Raw genomic sequence first — 18,394 nt, 5'->3', positions numbered from 1 at the left:
CCCCAACCCCAACCCCAACCCCAACCCCAACCCCAACCCCAACCCCAACCCCCAACCCCAACCCCAACCCCAACCCCAACCCCAACCAATTGATTATGAATGCTAGAATAGCATAATATCATCATAATACGTAGCAATTAAAGATCAAACGATTGTATATTTATTCGAACTTTTAGAGCATCCGTCCCTATTGCAAATGCTGTAAAGATGATACCCTTGGTGAATAATTTATGATCCGCCTAACATCGGTTGCAAATACATCAATCTTACATTCTATATCAATCATCTTCAATGTCCTCTTGCTTGCAAGCATAGGTTTCTCTAGCAGGGCCATCCTCCACCTCGTGGTCTTTGTAGTTCTGGTTCCAGCCAAGGAAGCACCTCACCCGTTCAAAGTATGTCGGCATTCTCGCCTCATCTTTCCTCTACTCGAAAACTCAATCATCCCATTCGTACATATGATGTCGTGACTTGATCGTCCAATTACCAACTCCTGGTCGAAACCGAATTCCTCAGTTAAATGCCCGTCGAATTTATCAATGCGACTCTCCTCGATCCCTTTTTGAGCTTTATAGCAACAGATTTTACTCTAATCTTGATGGTGCTGTCGAGGAGAAAATGATTGGTCGAAAAGCTAGACTGTTTGGCGTCATTGGAACAAGAGCAATCCCATTACTCCGTTTTACAATATAGGGCCTCCTGCAGCTAGAGATATCCCGTTGATCCAGTCGGAGTGGATATGATAATTCCTTCTCCTGCAGTCTAAGTCAGGTATTTATCGTTAAGCCACATTTATAGTCTGATCCTCTGGTGATCCTTCTTGATTATTTGCACCTCGTTGATGCTTCCTCTCACTACAGGAACATCAGATTCATTTTTAAAGTTCCGTATTTTTGATTCAAGTTTGATCGCCTCGGAAATCTAGAAAGGCATGGGGATTTTTCCACGGTGATAATCAGAAACCTTCTCCACGACTGTCTTTATGTCCTTCACTTGGAACTACACAAAAAACCCAATGTTCCCTTTGAGAAGGAGATAACGGGAGGCACCGAATCATTGAAATGATTAATTGCAGTCAGAATGGTCCCGTCTCCTCCGATGGTGACGATATAGTCAATAGCCTTTTGATGCAAGCTAGGAACGAATGCATTTGGCTTGTACTCAGGATGGACTTTGGCCATCTTGTCATAAAACATTGAATCGCCAAAGTATAGCTCAGTTGGTCCTCGTGATACAAAAGCTTTTGCTACTTCTTAAATCGGTTCAAAGATATCATCCATATTCTTCCCCATAACAAGCACAGAGATGATGCTTTCATTTGTGTTTATCTTTCGAGATTAACCAATCACTAAGACTGCCAACAGCATGAGGATCCTTATCTTCATTTGTATATCAATTATAATTACAATAGCAAGCTACTACAAAGAGTAACCTTCCCAACATTCCAAAAAGACAGCCTTTTTTGAAGCTAGCCTGCTCAGAAGTTGGAAGAAGCATCGAGCGAATAGCCAAACCTTGCCTGCGTAGGAAGAACAAAAATGAAAATGCTCGCAAGTGATCATCCTCGCTTGCTTCTTCAGACCTTCGTTAAAAGATTATGAGAGAGCATAAATCCATGACCTATTTTTCTATCTGATCCTAAGACGATACGCCAGTTCTAAAAAGCAATCATATGCTCATAACTAAATGCTGGATTATTTGGCAATAAACAAAAGATAATCCTCCTCAGCGTCCTTATTCAACTATAAAACATATAGATATCCATAAAGCTGGTATCAATCATCATCCCTCCTGCAAGCCGACGTGCTATTATCCGACCAAAAATCTTCCGAAGGCCCTCTATACCTTTGGTTCCACCCTAAGTAATACTTCAGCCTCTGGATCCATGTCGGCATTTTCCCTTCTCCCTTCTTGTATTCGTAAACTCAATCATAGAATCAGTACATATGACATCGTTTTTTGCCCTTGTTATGATGATCTCTTGGTCGATGTCAAAATCGTCACTATGATGCCCGTCGTGGCTGACAATAGCACCGCCTCTGGAGTCGTTTTGAAGCTTTATAGAATAGGCAATACTTTAACTTTGATGACACTGTCACAGGGAAAGATGATCGGTCGGAAAGAGAGACTATTTGGCTGGACTGGGACAATCAGGATGCCGTTGACTCCTTTATGCAGGATAGGACCATCGAGGGTAAGCGATTTGGAAGTTGTTCCGGTAGGAGCGGAGAAGATAATCCCATTGGCAGTAGTTGAAGTAGGAGTAATCATTTACCCAAATCTTCAGCTTGATTCTCTCATGGCCTTTTTTGAAGATGTGGACCTCATTGATTGATACTCTTGCCAGAGGTTGAGAATCCTTCTTTTTAGGGTTGAAAACCTTCGATTCTAATCTCATTTCTTTGGAAATTTCGAAAGGGATGGAATATATCCTCGTGATAGTCAGCCAACTTTTACACTACGTTTTTGATGTCATCCTTTTTGAACCTGCACATAAAGCCAATGTGCCAGCCTTAAAAGAGAGGATGGGCGGTATTTGACTTCTGAAATATTTAATTCCCTAAAGGATCGTACCGTCACCTCCAATAGGTATTAATAATCAACAATGTTCTGGTGGATTTCATGCTTAAATTAATGGGATTTGTATTCGGGATGTCGCTTGACCATCTTCTAAAGGACCTTTTGGTCAATAAAGTAGAATTAAGCTGGTCCTTTGGAGTTTAAGGCCAATGCTGCTTCTTAAATAAGTTTAAAAGTTTATTCCTCATCGAATATCCTCCCATCTATTAGAGCATTGATCGTTTTTTCATTCTTCCTGTCTATCCTGCGAGATGATGCGATGCATATGGCCAAAAGTATGACGATGAGATTCAGCCTCATTTCACTGATTAAGAATTTATAATAAGGAAAGTAAATAAAGACGACAGTTATAAAGGGCAGACATACAATTGGTTTTTTTTAGTTTCAGAACCACTCCGGTTATCTTCTCTCCGGCTTTGATATATGCATTTTTTTAATAGTTATTTAAAACTACAACATCACCAAAAAATTACCTTCCATCCCATCTAATATTATTATTAAATGAATTAGCACTCACAAACAGCAAGCCAATGCTATGGAGATCAATCCCATGATAAAAACTCCCACCAGTCATGTAATCTCATTTACTGATTCTTGTTTAGTAATTATTGAGAAAAATATTCAAAATCTACGCTGTGCTGCAATATCACGCTTCCAAGATTCACTCAACTCGTCATAGTGAGCCATGAACTCGTCCTGGTAGTCGTCAATCTTCATCTTCTTTATGTTCTGGAGCTGAAGACCGGGACAGACCTCCCGACCCGCCTCCTTCTCCACCCGGAAAGTCAAAGACTCCTCCTCCTCGTCTTCAGTCGCCACGTACTCAGGCTTGTTACCGTGGTCCACCATTTCCGAAAATACGATACGGGTGATCAGCTTCTAATATTCGTTGGTTATCTTCAGAAATTCCTTTTTACTGATTGAATCCTTCATGCAGGTACGTTTTATGGCGTTTTGGATGTCCCTGCGAGCACCGGTCAGCTCCTTCATTGAAATCTCCTCGCAGAGAGTAGAGGAACCCTTCTTGGTATTGCTCTATGGGTTTTTTTGCTTTTTGGTATCGTTAAGTGAGAGGCGGTCCTTGCCCTCCCTGGCGAAGACATCCTGGAAAGTCGTCCTTTACGGACTGATGAGGCTGCTCTTGACTAGTTTCTTCTGGCGTTCCTTGGACTGCTTGGTGGGCAGGGTTTCTGTGAGGTATCGAGTATTGGAGTAGCCATTCTTGGCGTGAAAGCTGGTAAGGGAGGCGGTCTTATCGAGGTTTTCTTTCGTCTTTTTGCAGGAGGTAGCACTTTTACGGATGGCTGGTTTTGCAGTGAAGCTTTCCTTGGTCTATTCTAGAACTTATTTCCCCAGGTGTGCGTACCTCTCGGGGGAACGACAAACTACCAGCTGTGCTTTTGATTTTTTCTTGAAGAATTTAGACTCGTGGTCCGCTTTATCTTTTTTTCGCTTTTCCATTATCGAAAACACAATGATTTAATATATAACTTAGCAAGCGGCCTTGTGCTTAAATGATAGGGTATTTCGAGTTAAAATAACGAAAATTTCAGATAAAATTTTGAATCATTATGTGATAATTAGACTTGCCTCCCGGCTATTTTTTTGATAGCAGTTTTTAGGAATGCTTGGCGTAGGGCCTTTCAACCACCTTAAACAACTCCTTTTTCGGAGATTTTTGCTGCTTTATCTCTTTTTTCAATTATCGGTATTTACTCTTATTTTTTAACTCGTGATTTCGAAGCTGCATCTTTTCGCTCGCGCCAAGACTCTATCTATTATGTCACGTACCGCATAAAAAGCATGAAAATTCGACTAGAAATCCTCTCCTTTGATCTGGCTCTCCTCCAGCTGCATGATGAACGGCTGGAGGATACCAAACTCTACTTAGGTAAGCAGGCCAATCACACTCTAATCCACTTATATGACCTGGTGGGGGGATTTTACGAAGACCAGCTTCATCTTACGCAGGAAGTGGTCCTCGATGCGCTGCGTCATGAGAGCGGATTTGCTGGTGGCAGAGACGCAAGAGGAGGATACTGAAGATTCATGAAATCTGCAAAATCGGCTGCTTTGGCGTCTCTCAACTGTCCCTGCATGTATCGTGAAGACACACGATCCTTGTACTTGCTGGGGATTAGCTTAGGCTGGAAGTCCATTTCCGTCCTTAAGATAGCTTGGCTGGCAGTTAAATGGTCCTTACTCAAGTATTCCTCAATTCTCTTTTAGAAGGGAACGTAGTTTTTGAGATATTTGCTGGAGGCTAGACTGGAGCTACTTTTGCGATGCGATTTGTTCTACTTCTTATCCTGTTGGTTCGGCATGTAGATCATCCTCAAATGCTGTGATTTGCTCATATTGTACAATCGCTAATGGACGTCAGACTTGGAAAGGTCGCTTCTGGATGTCTTCATAGCTTTTGCTTCATTTGATTTCTCTTTCTATTGCTTTACTGGCGGTTCCTTGCAGGCAAAGTGTGTGCTTTTCTACTTCTTCAGACTCCTTGAGCATATGAGGACTTTTGCTGGAACAGTTTTGCTGTTATTTTGTGGGATCAGGGTGTTCAATTTTTTTTATGGTTGCCTCCTTAGACTTGATGAGCTTGGTTAGGTTTAAAATTTGCGTCTCAGCTGATATATTTGATTGCACTGTTCTGTTGAGTTTGGCAAAACTGGTTGGACTATTAGAGTTGTCCTTAACTTCTTAGAGGTCGATACTGATGAACTGTTCCTGCAGGGAAGGCTGTTCTTCGGTCATATTATTGTATGAATTATCTTCTTCCTCGACTGTTCGGGAGTGTTAGTGGAAGATATCATTAAATTGATTTTTATTCTTGGTTCTTCCTCCATCTTTTATTATTAAATTTGTCATATATATTGATCATCATTCACCATTGACTAACCTTTACCCAACATGCATCTTATCAAGCCAGGACATAGGGATATATCTCAGGCCTGAAGATGATGCATGGATTGTTGGTTGGTTATTATCCCAATTTATGATAACTTGTGACAACATATATAAACAAATTAATTTCTGATCATGAAAAAGGACGACAAGGTGATCTCTGTTCTAATGGTGGGCAGGATCATCGAGGAAGACGAAGTTTTCACGCTCATCGAAATAGCAGCCGCATCCTTCGCATCGAAGGGACCAGCATAGTTCTACCTGACCGACGCAAGGACCACAGATAAGATGATCAAACGCCACCCAGAATACAAATCCCATGAATTCATTTCCAAACAACATCACAGCGCAATAGACTATATCGTGACCATCGGCGGCGATGGAACTATCCTCTACGCAGTGAAAGATTTCCTCGACCAGGCCCCGCCTCTCATCTCTTTCCAAAGGGGATCCTTGGGTTTCATGTGCAGATTCTTGGTCAGTGATATCGAAGAAGTGGTGGAGAAGGTGGCGGACCACCACAGAGGGCATATCCCTATGCCGTTTTAGACCTCTAAACTGATGAGACTTTAGTCGAAAAAGTGGAACTATAAACAGTAAGGCATCGCACCCGTGACCAAGGTCTGCATCAATTAAGTCTACATCTCCAGAAAAGCGCATTAAAGAATCACGCTAGAAATATGGGTCAATGATTAGTTCCTTACCTCCACCGCTGGAGATGGTATCCTGATATCAACTTCAACAGGATCTACCGCATATTCTCTCTCAGCAGGAGGCCTATCCTTCAAAACGGAGTTAATGGCATCCTTGTGGTTCCAATCGCGCCGAACAGTCTCTCTTTTAGACCGATCTGCTTCCCATCCGACTGTACAATCAAAATTAGAGTATTTTTTTCTTATTTAGCTCACAAGTACTCTAGAAGCTCTGCCATGTGAGCTTTGATGGCCAAACAACCGAAGATTTCGGTTTCGACCAGGAAATGATAATCAAACGGTCAAAACACGACATCATATGTAAGTATGAGATGATTGAGTCCTCGAACAAAGGAAAGATGAAGTGAAGATGCCGACCTGGATCCAAAGACTGAAGTACTTCCTTGGCTGGAATTAAATATTTAAGGCCCCCTCTTAGGAATATGTCCCTGAAATCAATACGCAAGTCTGCAAGCGGGAGTGCATCGAAGACGATTGATTCAGTTCGGATTCATTTACACTAATATCAGCATCTATATTCTCAGGCTAGCCTGGCGGGGTCATGCTAGCCAAGTTCATGAGATGGCTGAATGCAAAGTATGAAAGCAAACTCTTGAGAATATCATTGATTCAGCGTAGCTGACGGGCAACAGCTTTATTGACTGTTTTGGAAGCTATTTGCGTTGATGTTGGGGCGGGAGTGAAGTCGAAAAGTTTCTGTTTGATGCCTTCGAGACTGTCGTTGCTGAGCTTTTGTATTTGTTCTCGCGTCTGTGGCTGTGCTTGGGAGGACAATAGGCGTTCTTCTTGGGTGTTGCGGTGAGTTGGGACACTTAACGTTCGATGTTATCGATGCACTCCATTATTTTAATATTAATTTTATATAATTCGCAAAACGACACACTCTAAAGTCTATTTTATTAAGGCTTTCACTTTCCTACATGCAAAATCAAATTCCCTTTAAATAGCTTATCGTAGCGTCCAGCATAATAATCATTATATACACACGATGAAACCCATTATCATCATAGCGTTAGTGGCCCTAGCCTCACACAGTTTAGCCCACCTGATTTCTCCACATTGGCAATGCCATCAAAGACGGTGTTGTCGGTATTGAGCAAAAAGTTGAGAATTTCGCCAAGGAATAGATCCAGATCGCAGGCGTAAGAATCACCTATTTAGGAAAAGATCAATGAAGGAATCCATACGATCACTGAAGCCGTCAATCCTAGCCTCCAGCTCCTCCCGTTCCTTCTCCACCCGCTGAAGGACCCAAGGAAACTCCAGCTGAAGTTGTACCAGTCACTATCAATGCCTTCCCGCAAGTGTTTGTCCCTCTCATGGCAGTTGAATTGCCACAAGAAAGGCTCCTGAAGCCCAGGCCGAGCCCGTGAAGACAGAGGAAGAGAAACCAGTTGAAAAGAAATAGAAAAAGGAAAGGAACATAAGAGAGAAGGGAACATGGATAAAAACCTCACCATAAGAGAGAAGAAGCCTCCTCCAACGATATTGAAGTCAAGAGAAACGAAAAACATGAGAAGAGATAAAGACATGAGAGGAGAGAAAAGCACGAGTATACTCCTGAACAGCTCGAGAAGAGAAGAGAAGAACGTGAAAGAAGAATCAAAGCCAAGGAGGAACACATGAAAAACTATGAAAAAAAGCACAGGAACATCGAGAGAAATATTGAGGACATGGAAAAGGAGAACAATTACGAAAAAAGTAGACAGGATTACAACGAGCTTACAAAGGATTTGCCTGCAGGACCCAAGCCAGTCGAATCTGAGATGCTCTAAAGAGTGAAGCTGTTCTCCAACCTGCAAATCCAGCCATGATCCTCATCATCTCAAACCAAATCATAAAACCCCTCTACGGCCATATATTTTATTAATGAAATATCTCCTAGTGCTTGCCTTGTGCCTTACTGCAAGTCTCGCCTTTGATAAACTGGTCAATCCCAATGCTTCTCCCGAGGCTCAGCGCCTCTACCAGACGCTGATTGACAATTACGGTAAGTTTGTCCTGTCAGGCCAGACCACTTTCCACTATGATGATTTCGTGAACCAGATCCATGAAGTCCCAATGGTCAGAGGCTTTGACATGCAGAACTATTCTCCCCACAATCCTTGGTACAACTGGCAGCCAGCCGATGATGGCACCGTGGATTCGGCTATCAACTGGTATCACACAACTACAAAAGGACAAGGAATTGTTACATTTTTCTGGCATTGGTTTTCGCCCTTCGGAGGCCAGCTCAGGACCAGCACTTTCTATACAAACTATACCGATTTTGATGTCTCGAAAGCTGTGGTGGCAAATACTGCAGAGTACAATGCCACCATGAGGGACATTGATGCGATTGCAGTCCAGCTCAAGAAGCTTCAAGCCAGTAAGATTCCCGTCCTTTGGAGACCCTTACATGAAGCTGGAGGAAAATGGTTCTGGTGGGGTGCCAAAGGAAGCGCTTCTGCCCTCTCACTGTACCGTATCATGTTCGATCGCATCACCGGCTACCACAATATCAACAACTTGATATGGGTTTGGAGCACTCCTGAAGCAGATTGGTATCCAGGAAACCTCAGAGTAGATTTGCTTGGCTATGACAGTTACCCTGGCAGTTACAATTACGATTGCTTACAGAACATGTACAACCAGTTGAACAAGATCGTGCAGGGCCAAAAGATGATAGCCATGACTGAAAACGGCCCCATTCCTGAAATGGAGAACTGCCTCAGACAGGGCGTCAAGTGGGGACTCTTCATGTCCTGGAGCGATTTGGTCTTCTCCCAGAACAGCGTCGACCACATCAAGGCCATCTACGCCAATCCCGTCGTCAAGACACTCACCCACCTTCTAGAAACCCCCACGGAGGCCTCAGCAGGGAGGAGGAAGCCAGCAGGTGATCTTAGCCTTTTAACCTCATATAATTATATGTAATGAAATTGATTCTAAAGTATGCTCGCTTCTTTTCAAAGAAGTCCACCCCCAAAGCCAAGCCATAAGTTAACCCCCAACTGCAAGCCGAACTCAATTCCCAAAGAATCCAGCACCTTCCCAATCGCTAGCTTCCCTCCAATGGCAGGAGAAACATCCTCATCACCTCCGCACTGCCATATGTCAACAACACTCCCCACCTGGGCAACATAATAGGCGCTGTCTGTCCGCCGATGTCTATGCTCGTTTCTGCAGGATGATGGGGTACAATGTGCTATTCATCTGCGGAACTGATGAGTATGGGACTGCCACTGAGGTGAAGGCCTTGAAGGAAGGGACCACACCTCGAGCCATATGCGATAAATATCACGCAATCCACAAGAGCATTTACTAGTGGTTCGATATTTCTTTCGACCACTTCGGAAGGACCAGTTGCGATGCCCATACCCACATAACTCAGGATATCTTTAAGCACCTGCTCGCAATGATGCAGTCACTGAAAAAATATCAAACCAACTCTATTGCTCGCACTGTGATCTTTTCCTCGCCGATCGGTTCGTGCATGGAACCTGCAAGAAGTGCGGATCGGCAACACGAGGAGACCAATGCGAATCTTGTTCCACTATATTCAACAGTCTCACTTAAGAATTGAATGATCTTCAATGCTCCGTATGCTCTAATACCCTTCGCCTCGTGAAACTAAGCATTTTACCTAAAATTGGGTCAGGAGAGCAAGCGACTCAAGAAGTGGCTAATCGAAAACGGTGCGTTTGACTCATGGACTAACAATGCGAAGGGAGTCACCAAAGGATGGCTGGTTTCTCCGCCCTAGGACAGATGCATCACCAGGGATCTCAAGTGGGGGTGCCTGTTCCTCACCCAGGATACGAGAAAAAAGTGTTTTACGTGTGGTTCTAGGCGCCCATCGGCTACATATCTATCACTGCTGACCACCTAAAGGAAGGATATAAACAATGGTGGCTTCCGTAGGAGAGCAACCAAGTGGAACTGAGGCAATTTATGGGCAAAGACAACATCCTCTTCCACAGCATCATCAATCCAGCCAGTCTGATGGCAACTGGGCAAAAATGGATCAAGCCCACCCACCTTTCAGTCACATAATACCTTAAATATGAGGGAGGAAAGTTCTCCAAGAGTCACAATATCGGTGTCTTTGGAGATCAGTGCAAATAAACAGGCATTCCGGTTGATTGCTGGAGATATTATTTATTGAGGGTGCGTCCTTAGAGCTTGATAGTGAGTTTTCTTGGAGTGATTTTGCACAGAAATGCAATAAATAGCTTCTCAATAATATTGGAAACCTCGTGCAAAGAGTTCTAAAATACTCTTTTAAATCATTTGGAGCCAAAATCTTGCCTCTTTCTGAAAAGGATTTAGGCCCTGACTAACTGAGTCTACTCGAATAATTCTCATCCAAATACAAACAGTATCTGTTAGCTATGGAAAAGGCACAATTGATGCAGGGAGCCACTTTGATCACTGAGCTATCGGATTGCCTCAATCAATACATAAGCAAAACTTAGTTTTGGAGGAATCCAAGGTAGATTTTATCATATTTAGGAAATAGCTGATTCTGGCCTTCATGGTGAGGATGCTAAGAGTCTATTCCTTGCTTTTGGAGCCCTTCGTCCCTGCTCTCGCCGCCAAAATGAATTATCTGCTCGGCTGTCCAAACCAAACCTTCCCGCATACACTCAAATGAACGACCTGAAGAGCTTCATGCTTGATTCTCTTCTCCATTCCAAAGGCCTAAAGGAGCCTATTCCCCTCTTCTCCGAAAGTAGATCTTTGCTAACCTAGTTACCGCGGAGCAAATATCAACTTTTAAGGCGAAATACGGGACGCACAGTGTTTGATTTATGAGAATATTAGCTGGCAAATAAATAATAATTTTAAGCAATGAGGAGCAGCATATAACGGAGAGGACGCATCTCACGCACCTTCCTACCCTCTGCCACCATTCAACATCAATCGGACGGCGCAAATTCCTCCCTCACTGAGCAACCATACATCACATATTTCTACAAGATCAAAGGCAATGTCAAACTGCTGTAAACTTACGATTTCGATCATCAATTCAAGCGTAGAAGCGACCACTCCTACACCCACAACCGCTTCCGCCTCACCAAGCGGCTCGAGCAACTCTCCCGCACCAGACCAGTCCACCAGACCAGTCGCGATGAGCAACAGGCAAAGGATACAACAAGAAGACGGGCAAACTCACAAAGAGGAGTGTCTGGCATCAGAGACGGCGTCTATGAGATGGAAATCGCAAACATCAACAAGACCATTAGCGGCACTCGTCTGGGAGCCCTCTCTGCTCTTCAGATCATGGAGGACATGGAGAACGAAAACCAACTTCAGGGCAGCACCTTCACCGGTTTCGATAATCTAGTCAAGCGCATGGATTCCGAAATCATCGAAGATCCTGTAAGTTTTGATATATCTAGAATAACCAAGGAAAGGGAAAGCAACTGCCTGTGCGCAAGGCATCGACAATAGACACCAACCTGCCTCTGTAGAAGCGCATAAACGCAATATACGGAGGATAGGATGGCTTTTTGGATAAATACAGAGAGTACCAAATAAGTTTGCTGGAGAAAATCCCCTCTTACCGAAGCCGCCACCTCACGCTCGACTACAAAAACTAGTGGAGGATATGACCAATAGCACAAAGATAGACGCATAAAGATCAACGATCGTTTATTTTTATTATTGCTCACTTCTTATCACCTTTCTTTTAGAGCAGCATCCGCAAGGATTTGTGGGCGAAACGAGTGCGCTCCACCTTCTTCTACTGGCTCACGCACGGCGGCTCCTATGGTGGAAGCCGGAAAGATTTATCCCGGCGAGTGGTCTTGAGCGATTCGCTGAAATGCTTGAGGTTCGAGGAAAGACACTCCCGTTATAGGTTTTTGGCAGTTTTGAGACTGAAGGCAGGGTAGCGACCTTTTAGTAGTCCCGGTGGGTGGCTTTGAGAGTGGCGAATTCTCTCTGCATCTCTTCCTGCTCGAGAATGCCTGCACTCCTGGCCGTTTCTCCGCGCTCTTCTCCAGCAGCGCCTGCACGAGGTCGCTGAGCCACTTGGAATAGCACTATGGCAGTTCCCCGTGGGGTTTCTCGAGTATGTTCTTAATGATTTCTCCAAACGCGGCTCCCTTGAACGGTTTTTCGCCCGTGCAAATTTAGTAGAGAAGGCAGCCGAGCGCCCACATATCGCTTTTGGTACTGCAGCGGCTGCTATTGAGAGTTTAGGGCGAGAGATAGTAAGGCGTGCCGACTGTTGACTTTGTGAAATCATCCTCTCCCTTCACTTTTTTCGCAAGTCCAAAGTCCGATAACTTCAGCTGCCCCTCTGCAGTCACCAGCACGTTGATCAGCTTGATATCCCTGTGGATGATGTTGAGGTCGTGGTGCAGATGGTGTAGCGCCAGACAGAGCTGCAGCAGCCAACTCCGGACCACTGCTTCTGGGACATGCTCTTCTGCGTAGTTGCGCCGAATAAAGCCGGCCAAATCTCCTTAATAGTTGATTTAATACCCTCACTGGCGTATTCCAGTACCAGCGTAACGTTATCTTTGAGGATGGCTTCATGGAAGCCGATAATGGCAGGGTGTTTGATGTTGGAGAGAAGTTGAATTTCTCCTTCGGAGGGCGCCGATATGAGTTCCTTGAGGGCGTAGAGGCGTCGGTCCCGCTGGGCGAGGAAGATCCTGCCCTCCTGGCCGCCTCCGATCTGGCGAATGACCTCGTAGTTGGAAGCGTTCATATTATTTTATTAACGAAGCCCCGAATTGAAGTGGAGAAGGAGTGTAAGTTGGGCGGAAGCATAAATAGGGGGGGATGGACATAAGGAAGGAGGATAAGATCATCGCGATTCCTCCAGGTTCATATCATTATCGTACTCGTATTCGTCGGCATTGATGAAATCGTTGATCGACATGTAGCTGTGCTCGTCGTCCTCGATTTTTTCGATGTGGGTGCTCGGTTGGTGCCGGGCCGGCTCGAAACTGAAAATGCGTTATAGGAGGGATTTGACGCGCTACCAGTGTCCGCCATCGTTGACGGCGAGATGGGTGTGCGGTTAGTCGGCAATGCTGAGGGGGGCGGGCTATTGGGGGGCTAGGGAGCGTTGTGTGAAGGAAAGGAGGAGTTATTCAAGGCGTTTCTACTTCTCACGGTTCTCCTGCTATCTTCTCCTGATGATATTTTGATTTTCTTACGTTAGTTTCTGGTTCTGAATGAAGAAATGTCTACACATTTATTCTAGATTTTTCTGTTTGAGTTTCAGTTCCTGAAGATCCCTCATGATGTCCCCCCTGCCCGTCCCCTGGTGCAAAACCATCCGATCCTCCCTATCCTCCCTCATTTTTCGATTAATGTGTCTGAGTTGGGCCCGAGCGCCGGCTCGAAAGTGCTCATGCATATAGACGTTCTAGCCGTCGGGGTGACGCGTCTTGCGGAATCCGTACATGTTCAATTGACGAATGAAGGAACTGAAGTTACGGTGCTTGAAATAACGCGGAAGAACCTACTCCGTGAAACGACTTATGTTCTTTATGTTAAAGGAGTCCCCCGTGCTCGTCCACGATATTATTTCATCGATATCGCTGTTCTGAGTCATACGTTGAGTACCTCCACCATCTACAACAGCTTGCTGATGAACAGGGGAACCTGGCTGCTCCTCCCCTTCCGGCTTCGGCTTCGCTTCATCAAAATTATTATAGGCATCACTCGCCGCCCACTATATACCATACCTAATTTCACCATGCGCGGCCTGCTCCAACGTGCCCTCACGCACCTCCTCCGCCAGCATCTATAGATCCCGGCCAGTACAGCCCTGCTCGCCAAGAGCATCGCCAACAAGTATAAATACGATATCACCTATTCAAAGCTGACCAGATTGCCGCTCAGCCAACTCAAAGACGCGCTCAAAGTGCCATGCCCCACCACGACCGCCTCCGAAGAAAAAACGCAAATTGCCATCTTCAAGCGGCTAAGATACAACATGAAAGTTGAGGAAAGCTCCGCCTGTCAAAAATGCTCTAAAGTGTGCCCCTTCAGAGAAATACCATTCAAAGAAATGCCGGAAAAACCGGAAACTAGCAACAAGTCTGCCCTGCATGACGTCCTCTTTTTCTTGATATCGTTCAGCCAACATGAGTAGAAAGAATTTTCGTCGCTTAGATGGACTTCAGCCTATAAAGTGGCACTGGCCTTGGATGGACTGATGCGAGACATACCCGTACTGAGCAAAGAAGCCTTCCTCTTCCGGTAGGTGTGGAAATATTACGAAAATGAGGAGAAGAAACGATTGACAAGCAAGACAGATAAGAAGAAGATAGAGTAGGAAGAAACGAAGAAAGTTCTAGCCACCAGGAAGATTGTTTTATGAGTCACTGCATCCACTTATATCATTGAATTACATATTACTCTTCATAGAAGCATAATAAAGAACGTGCTATCATTGATGGTATGGCTCATAGGATGTGTCCTGCCTGACTATCAAACTCTTTCACTTTGCTGATCCAATTTTCCACTCTTTTCTCATCGAAGCTCTTCTCCATTAAAAATTCCCTTAGTTTTTCCTCCTGGAATGGCTTCCTGGCTAAGTCTTCGGCAGTGAATTCAGTAACTGTAGGTTTGAAGAAGAGTCTGCGGGCGATGAGGTAGTTGAAATCATCAGGAATAGGGTATTTCTTCCGATTGGCGTCACTATTAGTCAGCATCTACACCACTCCTTACAAGTTTTTGTGAGCTTTTATGAAGGATAGCCCATTGACTGGGCCGATCTTGGGGATTTTAGATGTATAGTCGCATCCGCAAAGAATGCAAAAGTCGATGAATTGCTAATAGGTGAGGCCCAAAGTAGTCACTATCTCCTAAAGGTTCATCTCCAACGCGTCGCTTCCCCTGTTGAAATTCCTCACCAGGAAGGGCGAACCGAAGACCAAAGTATCTACGTCCTCCCCAATCACCCCTTCAACGTATTTGTTCCTGGCTAGCCATGCGCATTGAGCCTCTCCTTAGGATGGCGCCTGGATCACTGGCAAACCCATTAGTCCTAGCAAAGTTTTGGCATCCTAGCGTTCCTGCGTGGAAATGTGGATTGTCCGTTTACTCTGCCTTACTGCTTCCTCGATATCCCCAGAATCCCTGGCAGACTAAGTCTTGGACATGGCTTCCTCCTTGATCTGCCTTCGTCGGTAAAGTTCATCGAACTTGTGCTGGGGCGGCTTGCCATCAAATACCCAAACAGTATCTATCTTGGCTTCCTTGCACAGCAGCACGCGGTAGAGCAGGCCGATCAAGTGGCCTGTCTGGTTGCCATGAGGATCCGTGGGGATATTGACTGCTCCGCGAGTAAAGGCTATTTAGGCGAACAGATACTGATGGTCTTGGCAAGGAACGAGTAGATGGTGCTGGAGGCGTCGACCGCCATGGCTCTGTGTGCGAAATCGAAGGGAGAGCGTGGCTTTAGGAGGTGGGGATATTTTTTTTTGAAGAAATCACTAAGTCGAACGATACCCATAGATATAATTATATTTGCCCGCAGACCGCCAACAAACTTCGCTCCTTTTCACGCCACCAAAAAAGAAATAAACACGATGTCACCTCTCCAGTCTCTTTCACCACTCGATCGCACAACCTAGGAAGTCTCCACCCCCTCTCAGCTATCAAAATCCCTCAAAGTTCCTCTTTCCTTCATTTTTCTTCATTTTCTTCGGAAGGGCAGTTGCGGAGCATTCAAAGGTAATCCTTGTTAAAAAGTTCGCCTATTTTGATGATCTTGAATTTGTGCGCAATTATCAATATTTGAAGATGCAGAGAGTGACTATGAATCCAAATGACAGGTAGATGAGCAAGGCCTACCGTGAGTTCTCCAGGAACAGGTACCAGGAGCTTAAAGCCTCCTCCAGAAATGTGAGAGAATCAGAAATGATCCAGATCATCATAAGGGAGTGGGAATCCATGACCATGGCGCAGAGGAAGCGCTTCATGCTCGAGTAACTCTGACCCTATCCCAAGGCAGAACGAACCCATGGGCACCCCAAGCAGAATGCGACAAGATCGCGTCCCCCTCGATATCAAGAACAAGTCCAACGCCAAGACCACCGGCCAAAAGCCCCCCTCGGAGGAAGCCGAGGACAGGAGCCTCTCCGACATGCCAGCAGAACAGATGCCCGCCCAAAATGTCACAGGCACACCCATGCGGAAGACCAAGGCCATCGCCAAGCCCAGAGCCAGGTCTGAACGCATGCGCGACTATGTTTCCTTCTATCGTTTCCAGTATAAACGTATCAGAGAAGAACATCCGAATTGGCCAAGCACCAAGGTCTCAGTCATCATCGGCCTCAGATGGAAGAAGGAGAAAATGGAAGCAATGAAGGCAAGAGTCGCCAAGAGCTCCAAGAAGACCACCATGGGTCGTAAGGTCTCCGGAAGAGTCACCTTCAGGAAGATGATGGCGAAGGGAGGGCTCTAGATGTCGGCAATCATGCGAAAGTGGAAGCGGCTTCCTTCGGAATCGAAGAAGATGTGGGAGCGTCGCGGGGACCCTTCAGCAATGACGATGGACAAGACGATGCAGCACTCGATGGTGAAGTTGCCGGCCGGTTCAGACAGTCCAAGCCGTGAGCTCATGTCGCTCATGGGCAGAAAGTGAAGCAGTGATGCCTCAAGGGATTCCACAGAAATAAGATATTAAATGGGGAGAGGGAGGGACCATTAAGCAGCCCGTCTAGCTCAGTTGGTAGAGCGTTAGGCTCTTAACTTAATGGTCGTGGGTTCAAGCCCCACGGTGGGCGTTTTTTATTATTTTGCATAAAGTTAATTTTTGGAATGGAATATGAGATAACGGTGGCAATCACATAAAAGGTTTAATAATAAAGATAATCAAAATACAAACGATTGAGGAATCTCGGCAAGACAATAAAGGAAACATTCACTATTCCACATTAACATGCTATTTTCATCATCTCTTCAATCCTCCCGAAAATAACATTCCTTCCATACATATAAACAATCTCTAATCCTTTCTATTCTTTTTGCTCGTACGATTTAATTTAATCAGGGTGTATATTGTTTAGTTAAGTTGATGCATTTGTCGCTCGTGCTGAAGGGATGGCTAAACCGCACATCTCGTCAGGCTACCTTCTGGAAACCCAAGCACTACGAAGCCATTCCGCACTACGTCAAGCCGCACTTCATCGATATCCACGACACCTACCAGCTGCGCACCCACGAAGAAGTGATGAAGGAACTGCAGGGCCGCGAGTTTGAAGTAGAAGTGGAAAGAGTGATATTCAAATCAACCGACATCAGACAGGAACTGAAGGGCAGAAAGGCCATCCTCCTCGCCAACATGGAACAATTCCAGCTGACCGAGCTGCAGCTACTGCGATTCAAGGTACTGGTGGGGTGCAGATATGACGAGAAGACCAACATCCTCAAGCTCACCTGCGAGCAATTCCCCGATTACCTGCAAAACCACACAAAAATCCATGAGATGCTCCACGACATCATCATGGAGACCAAACGCGCGCCCTGACTGCCTGATTCACATCCATACTTCGCCAACCATCTTATAACCATAAAAATACTATGAGAACAGCCAAAGAACAATCGAATAACGATAATGCGGAAGAAATTTGCTTTGAGAGGTGCGCGACGGACTCTCCTTCAAGCAAAAGCAGAGAAATAAAGAAGGAGAAGATAGAGAAGATAGGAATGGGGAAGCTTAGCTAAAGGGTATTATTTTTTTTTATTGAGGATAATGGCATTGATGGTGATAAATTGAAGGAGAGGAAGCGGACCGGACAGGAAGAGCAGCAGTTCAAGGCGATGCCTAAATATAGAATATCTCAGATCTAGGTCCGCAACGCCTTCGAGAAGCTGCCAGAAGGGGCTATGGTAGTCCGCAAGAAGAAACTGTCTCTTTCTAAAGACTTCAGAAACGTTTCCAACAGTAGCGACCGATCAAAGCTGAGCGAAATACCGAAAAAGATCGGAATAAAGAGATTTCGGCCCACCTGATTCCACTCTCTCAGTTATCCATCCATCCATAACATTATTATGCAAATAAATTATGGAAAATTAGCATGAGATATAGGAAGTTTCAAAAAATCTCTGCCAATAATTATGAATAATTATATTGTCGATTTTCGTATATTTGCTCTTGGAATGGTTACAATGCTGATTCCTTGAAAGTGTAATTCTCGGATTAATTTATCATATTCTCATATATTTTATTCTCGAAA

At 44.9% G+C, this 18,394-nt stretch overlaps 1 protein-coding gene and 1 non-coding gene across 2 annotated transcripts; both read left to right on the top strand.

Moving 5' to 3' along the window:
* Positions 1-8,069: 8,069 nt before the first annotated feature.
* LOC116268422 (mannan endo-1,4-beta-mannosidase) lies at positions 8,070-9,116 on the top strand. Its single transcript, XM_031650071.1, has one exon. The coding sequence runs from the start codon at positions 8,070-8,072 to the stop codon at positions 9,114-9,116; it is 1,047 nt and encodes a 348-aa protein (XP_031505931.1).
* Positions 9,117-16,869: 7,753 nt separating this feature from the next.
* TRNAK-CUU (transfer RNA lysine (anticodon CUU)) lies at positions 16,870-16,942 on the top strand. Its single transcript has one exon. It is a non-coding gene; the product is annotated as a tRNA-Lys (tRNA).
* Positions 16,943-18,394: the final 1,452 nt, after the last annotated feature.

This window comes from Nymphaea colorata, unplaced genomic scaffold (assembly GCF_008831285.2).
Source record: "Nymphaea colorata isolate Beijing-Zhang1983 unplaced genomic scaffold, ASM883128v2 scaffold0274, whole genome shotgun sequence".
NCBI lineage: Eukaryota > Viridiplantae > Streptophyta > Magnoliopsida > Nymphaeales > Nymphaeaceae > Nymphaea > Nymphaea colorata.
Note: the sequence above shows the minus strand (reverse complement) of the source record. Positions and strands in the feature narration are given on the sequence as shown.

Coding starts and splice junctions, on each gene's coding strand:
- LOC116268422 (XM_031650071.1), top strand. CDS start 8,070: ATGAAATATCTCCTAGTGCTTGCCTTGTGCCTTACTGCAAGTCTCGCC.